At 37.1% G+C, this 11,883-nt stretch overlaps 1 protein-coding gene across 1 annotated transcript in view; it reads right to left on the reverse strand.

The window, feature by feature from the left end:
- LOC141333941 (NLR family CARD domain-containing protein 3-like) overlaps positions 1-11,883 on the reverse strand; it is a 40,928-nt gene that overhangs the window by 16,019 nt on the left and 13,026 nt on the right. The window contains exons 2-6 of the mRNA XM_073839092.1: positions 10,244-10,321; positions 8,595-8,708; positions 6,155-6,268; positions 4,255-6,045; positions 3,058-3,231 (exon numbers count right to left, since the gene is read on the reverse strand). Coding sequence (XP_073695193.1) covers positions 3,058-3,231; positions 4,255-6,045; positions 6,155-6,268; positions 8,595-8,708; positions 10,244-10,293 — 2,243 coding nt within the window. The 5' untranslated portion in view covers positions 10,294-10,321. The remainder of the gene's footprint in view (positions 1-3,057; positions 3,232-4,254; positions 6,046-6,154; positions 6,269-8,594; positions 8,709-10,243; positions 10,322-11,883) is intronic.

Here is an 11,883-nt window from a genome sequence, read left to right on the forward strand (position 1 = left end):
TTCCGATTTCGAAATATGTGCAAGTAAATGTATTTAAAAATCCAAATACTTTTATTATGACCGCGTTAGTTAATCTATACCGGGTGATGGGCGCCGCCATGTTTGTTCGCTCTGAATCCGAGCTGTGGGATTTAACACACGCAAATGCATCCTCTACTCCCGAAAGACATTAAAGTAAGTCTCTGGTGAGCTGGAAGAAGAGGAGAGTGAACTTTATAGTTACCTGCATAATCTGTATATGATATCAATAAATGATGCTGTCAGAATATATTTGTAGGATCATTATTGCTGCTTCCATAGACATCAGTGTGTATTTTACAAACTATAAATGTATGGTTTTGCTAGTACTTATGTCTATTTAAATGTTTGAAACCTAAAATAAGCATTATTTGGTTGAAAACACTGAATAGTTGTGATAATATGACAAGCACTCAGCGCCTCCTATCTGGCTCAGAGCCAGCAAAAGCGCCAAAACAGATTTGAATTCAGCAGCTGATCACGTGATGCGGCGAACGTTCGAATCACACCGGTGTGATCATACGCATAAGGGACCAGCCAAGACAAATCACACCGGTGTGATCGTACGTTCTAAAGGGTTAATAAAAGTTACTGTGTTACTGTAAAAAACTTGTAAATTTTTTACTAATTAGACTTTTTCCAAACTATAATTCCTGACTACATCAAATCAAACATTATGAAGTATGTTTAATTCATTGCATCTAAATGTCTCACAACGCCACAATGTTTTCTAATGCTGTAGAAAACGATGCATGATAAATGTAAGTCTTTACGCTGTAACACTGAATAATATAGTCTAAGAATGTTTAGATAACATGTATTGTATAATACATACAAAGCATGCTTGTGTTCATGAGTGTAAGATCATATTTATTCAATTTTATCATACAACAATTGAATGTAAAGTGTTTATACTAAGTGTGTTTAGACCATGTTTATTAGTAATACTAATAGTTCACGAATAGATGTTTAATGTGCTAAACAAAAATCAGTTTCTCAGATATAAAATGTCCTTTTTTACATTAGTACAAATGCGTGAGTGTATGATTACAATATGTATGATGCTTCTGATTTTAACATGCTCACAGATGATTGTTTTTGTTTTTTTTAAAGATCTGAAACCTGCTCAACAAATGAATCCTGCTGACATTTACTGGAGTCTCTTCAAATTGTTTTCCTCTGAGAGCGTTAGCAACTTCAAGGGTTCAACTACACTAATATTCTAGTGTAAAACTGCTGTCAATTCGTTGACTGCTGTTGAGTTTTGCAAGCACTTAAATATCAGGTACGATTTACTTGTTTTACTTGAACAGAATTTAGAAAAATTTCAGTTTTCAAAAATAAAACAATGTCTCTTTACATCTGTGTGGTTAGACCAGGTTTCTCAATGTGTTTTTGATCTTCATTATACAAGTTTTGATTATACTTTCTTTGATTATACTGTGCTTACATATTATTGTAGCCCAATTTGTGCTGATTACAATGTAGTCAGACTTTACCCATTAATATGTTAAGATACAGAAAAAAAAAAAATATCAGGGCCACAAAACACCCTCAGACCCCAGAGGGTTAATAAACAATGTATTCCATGACATGCTCGGAAGATGGGTCATCGTTTACATGGACGACATTTTTGTTTATTCTGACTCTCATAAAACACACATTAGCCATGTCTATATGTTGAAGCAGAGAAATGAGACCATCGCAATCTGGAGTATCTCTGCTCAGCTAAAAGATTCATTCACAGATAGGCTAGTTGGGTTCTATTCTTCACATGGTTTTAGTTCACTGTAAATTATCGTCCAAGTTCCAAGAACACCAAAGCAGATGCACTTTCTTGTCAGTTTGAGTCTGCATATCAAGCATAATGAAGGTCAAAGACACATTATTGAGCACCCTGATCTAACCAAAGAGATGTGGATAGACTTTGTACCATTTCTGAAAACTTTTAAAACTTTTAAAGGTGGTGGTCAAAAGGCAAGCACAATGGTCATAACAAAATAACAAAAACAATAGAAAAAGAACACTTTTTAAGGAAGTGGAACAGGCAATACTTCGTTGCATAGAGTTGTTCTTCTGATGGAGGTAAAAATAAGTCTTAACCCTCACAGGGTGTCTTTTTCTAGAAATGAACAGTAAGCCAGATGAACTTGAAAACTCACTGCTTTGTTACAGTGAAGTGGGCGTTTACCTCCCGCACTTTGCTTGCTTTGTGGGCGTGATCGAATAAAATATAATTAGCTCCGATAGGATAGACTAGACATCGCGTTGTTTTCATATGGATTACTTTATCACAGAATATCTGTTCTCAATAATATAGTATATTTTATAGTTATAGTATTTTTTAATGACGCGTTTCTGAATGAAGACCACAGAGAGTTTTTTGTTATTATAACTGTATACAAATAAAAGTAAACTTTACAGATTCAGCTGATGTATTACTCTTATCTGTAAGATAAGAAATGGCAGAGTAATTGAAGTTCCTTTTGGGGTTATCAGAGAAACTGCCACAAAACCTGCCGGCACGTTTGTCGACCCCAGGGGGTTAAGCCTCTGTCTCACTCTTCGCGAAGTTTTGTTTAGCTCCGGCTAACATTTCTGAGCGTTATTATCTTCTTAATTGGATAACTGTATTTGGCCCTGGATTGTTTATCTTGGTTTTGGATGTACACTGCGTCTCATTGATCCTCTTGCTCTGTTGTATGTAAAATGCTGAAAATGGACCCTCACTCCATAGACTCATCATTACAATATGATTAATATGGATGACTATTGTCCATAATTAAAAGGGCAGATGTTTAATGCATGTTGCGTTTTCATTTGCATTTTATAAGTGACCCAAACTCTCAGCAACTGCATAAGATGGAGTTTGTGTAAAGCAGAATTTAGTATGAACTAAGCAACTCCAAAATACTGCAAACACTGGATTATAAATTAATTGTGGCACACTGTATATTTATAAAAAATTGCATTACAAACTTTATAATTTACTAAACACACTAAATATTTTGTTAATTTATTTGATTGAAAACCATTTACCTCAGAATCTCTAGATGACAGTTTGGACTCTTCAGTCCATCAGAAAGCAGCTTCACTCCAGAATCCTGCAAGTCATTGTTACTTAGGTCCAGCTCTCTCAGGACAGAGTTTGAGGATTGTAGAGCTGATGCCAAACTTTCACAAGACTGAGCAGTGAGATTACAGCCACATAGCCTGTGTAAAGAGCAAAACAATCAGTCATATCATATAAATTGTCTGTGAAAAAAACGCGTCTCTCTGGTCAGCCTACGGTCCGAGATATGCCAAAAAAACAATCGGCACTACCAAACTTTCCACACATAAACAAACATTGTTCCAACCAATCAGCGTCAGGGGTTTGGTGTTGTGGACTTTCGCTCCGCCTCCCTCACATCCCTGCACCAGTAGGAAAGTCCACAACACCAAACCCCTGACGCTGATTGGTTGGAACAATGTTTGTTTATGTGTGGAAAGTTTGGTAGTGCCGATTGTTTTTTTGGCATATCTCGGACCGTAGGCTGACCAGAGAGATGCGTTTTTTTCACAGACAATTTATGGGGCAGGCAACGAGCGGATCGTGATGAAAGGTCAGCTGAAATTGACACTTTGTTTTTCAGCCTAGAAATCGCTGATACAACCTTTAATGTGCTCATTCTTCCCTATGCTTTCCTGTTGAATCTACACTGTCCTACCAACAATAAAAGGCATAAAAGCCCCAATGATATAACTAAAGAAAATTATAAGAGTCCCAAAACACAAACAGAACATCCTCCTGACAACACCTGGACAGTTGATTCTGTTGCATTCGTGGTAAGCCCTGTTCTTGCTTAATTATCAGCATCTTATCCCTCCGAATAGAATAGTTATAATAAATCTTTTTCACAAATGCAAATGTAATTTATAAAGAAAATAAAACATACATATAAACATCATTAGAAGAGCAGCTGTCCAAATTTGTTTGCTGTCAGTTTTGACCACCTCACATTCATTCCTTTATCTTCATCATTCACACTGAGCTCAACAAACATCGAGCTCTTACACAGACACTCCTCAGCTGCTATATTAAACATGCCTCGCACACCTCCTGCTCACTGTCAGCATTGTGATTCTGTGAGATTTTTTTTTTTGCATTTTGTTACTTAAGTAAAAAAGTTCATAAAAAAATCATAAATGTGGTCATATTTTGAAAGTGGAGTGATTGTTTTCATTGATACTTACCTAACTGATCCGGATTCTTTAACCACAGGTAACAGATTCTGAAGAACTTCATCTGCTGTATGTCGTGCTCCAATAAACTGTTTTAGATCAAAAACACCCCTCTTCTGCTCTGATGTCAGCAACACGTAAACCAGAGCTGACCACTGTGAAGACGAGAGTTTGGTTTCTTTTAGTTTTCCAGATTTTAGAAAATCTTGGATCTCCTGCGTCAGTGAATCATCACCCAGTTCATTCAGACAGTGGAACAGATTGATGGATTTTTCTGGAGAGCCATTCTCCCTGATCTTCCGTTTTATGTACTGAACTGATTCCTTCTTGTTGTAGGAGCAGCTTCCGGTCTGTGTCAGTAGTTTTTGTAAGAGAGACTGATTGCAATCCACTGAGATACCCAGAAGAAAACGCATGAAAAGGTCCAAATGTCCATACGTACTCATTAAGGCCTTTTTTAAAGCTATCTGATGCAGCTCAGATAATGAATTATATCTCTTTTGATTAAAAATCTTAGGCAACAGACGTTTTTTGGTTTGGTCAAACACATTGATGTTGTTGATTGTAAAGGAGAGGTGCACATATAGAGCAGCTAGATGTTCCTGAAGGCTCAAATGAACAAAGCAGAAGACTTTCCCCTGATACAAGCCCAGCTCCTCTCTGAAGATCTGAGTGCACAATCCTGAGTACACTGATGCTTCTGTCACGTCAATGCCACACTCTCTCAGGTCTTCATCATAAAAGATCAGGTTGCCTTTCACAAGCTGCTCAAAAGCCAGTTTTCCCAGTTTGAGAATCATATCTTCATCTGTGACGTTCCTCTCATAGTCCTTCTCATGTTTGATGTTGGTCTGAAGGATCAGGAAGTGAGTGTACATTTGAGTGAGAGTCTTGGGAATCTCTCCTCTCTCTGCTGGACTCAACATCTTCTCTAGAACAGTTGCTGAGATCCAGCAGAACACTGGGATGTGGCACATGATGTAGAGACTCCTGGATGTCTTCAGGTGTGAGATGATCCTGTTGGCCAGACTCTGATCACTGATTCTCTTCCTGAAGTATTCCTCCTTCTGTGGCTCATTGAATCCTCGTACCTCAGTCACTCGATGGACACACTCAGAGGGGATGAGATCAGCTGCTGCTGGTCTGGAGGTGATCCAGATGAGAGCAGAGGGAAGCAGATTCCCAACAATGAGGTTAGTTAACAGCACGTCCACTGAGGCTGATTCAAACATACTGGTTAGTTTGACTTTGCTCTTAAAATCCAGAGTCAGGCGACACTCATCCAGACCATCAAAGATGAACAATACTTTATGTTTCTCAATAGCTATTTTCATTTCTTGAGTTTCGGAGAAAAATAAATTAAGAAGACCTGAAAGACTGCATTTTTTGTCCTTTATCAAGTTGATGTCTCTGAAAGGAAGTGGAAATATGAGCTGGACGTCCTGATTCTCTTTCCCTTCAGCCCAGTCCATAATGAACTTCTGCACAGAAACTGTTTTTCCAATGCCAGTGACTCCCTTTGTCAGCACAGTTCTAATGGCTTTGTCTTGTCCAGGTAAAGGTCTAAAGATTTCATTGCATTTGATAGCTGTGTCCTCTGTTGCTGCTCTCCTGGATTGTGTCTCAATCTGTCTCACCTCATGCTCATTACTGATCTCTCCACTCTCACTCTCTGTGATGTAGAGCTCTGTGTAGATCTCATTCAGCAGTGTTGGGTTTCCCTGCTGTAATGTTCCCTCATATAGATGCTCAAACTTCTTCATCTGATTTGATCTAAACAAGTTGAGTTTGATGACTTCATGGCTTTAAAATAAAAATTCCACATCATAATAAGGATTCACTAATAAGCACAATCTCTTTTAAATTCTGTGTCATGTCCTTTGGTCATATCATATTTACAGAAATGTTATACCTGAGACCAGCCCATGTATCTCCACTTTTAAACCTTACTGACTGATCCTTAGAGGCACTGCTCCTCATAGACACACAGCTGGGCTCTGGTTCTGATCTCTTCTGATGAAGTAAGCTGAAGCAGAGAGATAATAAGTTATCTATTTAAACGACTTTACCATATTATATATTATAATCATTTCATTTATGTCAGGGGTGCCAAAATAATTTTAGGTTGGGGGACTTCTTTTCTTTTTTGTGATGATGTAAGCTCATTCATTTGGATATTAAGTAACTTGTTTTATGATTGGGCCATTCCCAGTGAAAAAATATTGTTCAGTGGTTGCTCTTCCTAAGCTCAGGAGTTGTGATTGTCATATATCTCTCATTTTAGTATCAACAGCATTTCAGATGTTGCTCCTAAAATTCCTTTGGAGAAATAAAAGTAGACACAATTAAATGATAAATATTTGAGAGAAAGGAGTCCAAAATGAGAATGGGCTGTTAGAAACATTTGAGATCTCTTTATTGTCTTGCTGTAATCTCTTTCAGGACTCCATTATAAAAATGCTTTATTGCTCAGAGGCTGCTCTTTCTTTTTTCTTGATTACATTGATTACACTGTTACACTTCAGTAGTGCATCTTTCTTAAAGAACCCATAACTTTAAGCATTTCAAGGGAGCACATTCTTTACTTGTGACCTTGAATGTCACATTCATACATTTTGTCAAGTATTTTAAACAATAAATGGCCTCAAATTCTGAATTTATAACATTAATATGTACAACTCTATAAAATGTGTCTTTGTCATGGTGTACACCTAGTGTACCATTGCTAGTTGTTGCATATCCTTTTTTTGTTTGGCATACACTGTATCAAGGTCTGCATTTAAACTCACACCAGCGGTGTTCAGCTGGGCTTAGGACTTTTATTTCTGCAGATCAGTCACATTTACAAACTGACGAGCTGTGCACATTCACACTGATAATGAACATGGATTTGCACAGCTCGTCAGTAAACAACGGCTGTGTGTATAATATAAGGCTCAACGTGAAATCACGCACCTGATGGCGTTGACCGCTGAATACAGAACCGGCCTTACTGACAAAACGCGCAAGCATCTCGGCCGATTCGTATCAGTGCATCCCTAGACTGAATCAATAATTTCTTTTTGAACCTTGCCTCATACAAGTGTTACTTCTCCCCACTCCATTTCAAGCATAAGTGTATAAGTTATTATTATTATTATTATTATTATGTATTTTTTTTCTGCTGTCACACTATTTGCTTGAAATAAATAAATAAATAAAATAATAAATAAATACACAGAGGCATTATCATGTTAGAATAGAAAAAGGGTCCTGTCCAAACCTTTGCTATAAAACTAATAGCACAATTCCTTAGAATATTATTATATGCTTAAACATCAAGATTTGTACCCATGGAAATGACTAAAGTAGTCAAATCTGTTCATTAAAATGGGGTGTCCGATACTTTTGGAAATATAGTGTAGGTTATGATTTGTGCCATTATCATATACAGATAAGAAAAATAACCATACAAATGTACAAGAAGAATTTCTTATTGAAAACACAACCAAATAAATACCAAACTTCAATAACACATGAAGGGTATTATTGAAGTTTACACGAAGGGAAGACGCAGATATTTCCCTGCAGTTTGGCCTCTCATTTACATGAAAACCCCGTTTTTATCACAGAAAAGGATTATTTCTAAAAAACTCCAGCCAAAGTGGAGATTTCTGAAAACGCCGGTTATGTGTTGCTGTGTAATCTCGGAGAAACAGGGTTTTAGGTTCTCAAACTTTATGTGCCAGAAAATGCTTAACGTCAAGTGAGCGCCCTTTTTACAGTTTGTTTGGTCAGACTACTGTTATGCGGTCCACAGTCAGTGTAGAGAAAAAAGTTGCCCTCACCCTGTACTATTTGACTGATGAGGGTAGACTTCGTAAACTTCGATTCTGAGGATTTTGATTGGCTTGCATGGCTTTTTTCTTTTCCCTATACTGCTGCCCATAGGTTTGGCATAGTTATTATGGCGCTCGACGGCGTATTTATGTGGGTTGATATAAATGACAAGTTTAGACATCGGAGGGGAGGAAATATTCGTTTCTCTAAATACCCAGCTATGTGTAAATGTGGTCTGAGTTGCTACAAGGAGGCAAAAGTTAAGGACAGAAGCTTCAAAAAAAAAATTTAAAAAATTTCCTTTACACTGTTTATATAGAAACAGTGTGCGTGTGTGTGTGTGTGTGTGTGTGTGTGTGTGTGTGTGTGTGTGTGTGTGTGTGTGTGTGTGTGTGTTTGTTTGTTACATTATCAGACAGATAAAAAAAGAAATAGCCACAAACCACAAGAAAAAAATCTTGTTGAAAACACCAGGATCAAATAAATACATTGAATAATATTTTATATGCAAATTCTATATAACTCAGTTATACCTGAGTCTAGGTTGTGTATCTCCACTCCTGAACTCTATTGGCTCATTCATAGACCAGTCACTCTTCATCGACACACAGCTGGGGTCTGGTTCTGATCTCTTCCCCTGAACTGAACTAAAACAGAGAAAATAAAGTTGTTGTTGTTTTTAAAGTTGCTTTACCCAACAAATCAGCTTTTCATTTATCATGATCAAACTCACTTAAAAAAAAAAACACTTCATAATAATTCCCTTTACAATGTATTTATGTAGAAAAGTGTGTGTGTGTGTGTGTGTGTGTGTGTTACATTTTCAGAAAGATAAATAAAATTTCCACAAAGCACAAGAATGTTAAAAACACATGTTGAAAACACCTGATCAAATAAATACCAAACTTGAATAATATTTTATATGCAAATTATATATAGCTCTGTTATATCTGAGTCTAGGCTGCGTATCGTCACTCCTGAACTTTACTGGCTCATTCATAGACCACTCAGATATAAGTCACTCCTTATAGACACACAGCTGAGCTCTGGTTCTGATCTCTTCTGATGAACTGAACTAAAATAAGATAGAAAATAAAGTCGTTGTTTTTTTAAGTTGCTTTACCCCTCAAGAATCAGCTTTTCATTTATCATGATCAAACTCACTTTATATTTATGTTATATATTTAGGTAGAAAACTGTGTGTGTGTTACATTATCTTTCATAAGTTCTGCTATTCAGCGGTACAATGTCAAGCAGCTCTTCCTTAATTGTGCAGTCTTCTGACACAAACCTTAAAAATACTGCCAATTATGGCTTGTCTTGAACATTGCAAGACTGATTATAAATTTGTTTCTATTGAATTGTCAGTGTCCAATAACAATGTGCCCTGACAAATATATTGTAGTAACATAAATTTTATAATCAGCTGCTTTGCAACGATTTGTATTGTGAAAAGCGCTATAAACTATATAACTTGAATTGAATTGACAGTTGATGGTCCTTTACTGAGGGTTGCAATTTTTCATTTTAGTGACAAAGAATAGCAACAGCATCACTGAGGCACTTTCCATAAAATGAAGTGAGACGTGATCCAAGAATCATAATCTCATCTGTAATGTGAGTATCACTACACTATTTTGCCTCCCTAGGTTGGCTAAAGCAAAACTCACTACAATATACAATCACTGAAGAACACATTTTGGTTTTAATGAGTAAAAAACTCAGAAGATGTGACATGCTTATCAAATATCTACCACCTGATTCTTGCACTCGCAAGCCTTCAGAGGAGCTGCGTTCATAATCACTGCCCTACTTCATTAAAAATGTTTCTATATTTATTCCATGTCAATAAATTCAACTAAATGTAATATTAAAATTGATTCCCAGATAGCACACGTACGTCTGCAAGATGTCTGTTAAAGATTTCTTGATCTGGAAAGCATCTCTGTGTACAAACATCTCGCAGACGTCCGTAAGATGTCAGTTTTACATACATTCAAATTCATAAACATCTTAAATACATCTACTAGATGTCTATTTGACATCTGATAGGATATGTCCAATAGACATATTGCAGATGAGCAAACTACGTCTTGCAGATGTAAATGCAGACGTCAAATACTGACACAAATTCATTTTGCTCTCCAGACGTAAATTGAATTCCCAAATGAACTCATAGTACCTGTATCCTGGAAACAAATCTTCATCTCCAGATGTTCGAGTTTCATCCATGATGGATCTGAACACTCCTCCCCTGACTCTAGATAGAAGTGACAATCACAAAAACTAATTAGCAATTAAGCAACCTTTTATCATTATAAATCATATTCTACTTAACATATAAAGAGATTCTTTATTGTAAAGAATAGATTCTGTCTGTTTATAATGGTGAAACATCAACTCCATTCACTTTTATTTGTATACAAATACACATGGAGGTAATAAAACTGCTGCAGTTGCTATAATGTTGGTCTGTTGTAAGTAATCTGGTTGCTCTTATTGGAAGATCAAGTAAATAATACATTGTACAAATGGGGTATACGTTACACCACGATTATCTATATACCAGTGCAGTTTAACTTAGTGGTATCGAATAAAGTTGCATTTTACATAGGAAGTATATAATAGCATTTAAACAAAATTGCTGACCCTATAGGAACACCTCAGCTTGTGCTTGTGCACCAGAGTGTGCTACACACCAATTCGGATTGGCTACATGAGTCATGGTGTCATGATGTCATTGGTATGCCGGCATGTTCTACAGAAGGGCGCCCAAACAATACATCATCGGCTTTAGGCTGTCTGATGCTTGCTACTGCTCCATAGCTTAATTTTTAAATTACATTTATGTGGTTCCCAGTTCCAAGTCAAGGTGGAGGATCAAAAAAAAAGAAAAATCCTGCACAGGTCTCTAGTTCCAGCCACACAGAATGAATGAAATGAACTGCAAATAAAAGCATATTTGTGGTTATTTTTAGAACCCATAGCAGTTTTGTAAGCCACCAGTGGTAACTTTAGCGGAATTAATTCACCATTGACTAATCTGTTTATCTAGCGAACATTCATAGCGATATATAATTTCATATCAACTCTAAGCAATATTTTCTTAGCCACAGAAAAATAACCGTATTAATGCATTTGAGCATGTTGCTTGATCGGAAATCGTAAAGGGACATCAATTTGCAAGGCAGAATTAGAGGTAATTTGTGCACAAGAGTTTTGTTAGATAACTGGTTCCATTTGATGGCCAAAGTTGCAATTTCTTGAAACTGCGAGGTTGTTCTTGACTCTGCTGTGGTTGGGAGAGGCCTCTCTCCTGAATAAGCAGTTCTGAGGAACCGCAGGCCACACTTCAGAGATGGGGATCCAGAGACATCCAGAAGTGAAGAGAGAGAAGTGTCTGACATTTCCATGATGATGGGTTCCATGGTTGAATGAAATGAACTCCAGTGGTATTAGTCTGACTCTGTGTGGTTGAGAGCCATCTGGGGAGACAGCACACAGCTCTATATGTTGGAGGCCCACTGGGCAAGGGCACACCCACTCCGGCTCTGGCTCATGTGAGCCTATTTTACACAGGCAGCAATCAAGATTTTTCAGAAAGAGAGGCGGAACTGTGTGTGAGCCCTTTAAGGTCTAGGAAGAGTCACACCTCTGGAAGGTCAGAGAGCCAATGATAGGATTCACTTTAGAGGGAAGGAAAGTTTATGACTCTTCGTCTGTGAGCAAGGAATTTTGCATGGGTACCGGGATTCGGTATTCATGCAAAACTACTAAAGATTCCTAAAACTCTAATATATTACATGGGTATCAACGTATAAT

Source organism: Garra rufa, chromosome 4 (assembly GCF_049309525.1).
Source record: "Garra rufa chromosome 4, GarRuf1.0, whole genome shotgun sequence".
NCBI classification, from domain to species: Eukaryota; Metazoa; Chordata; class Actinopteri; order Cypriniformes; family Cyprinidae; genus Garra; species Garra rufa.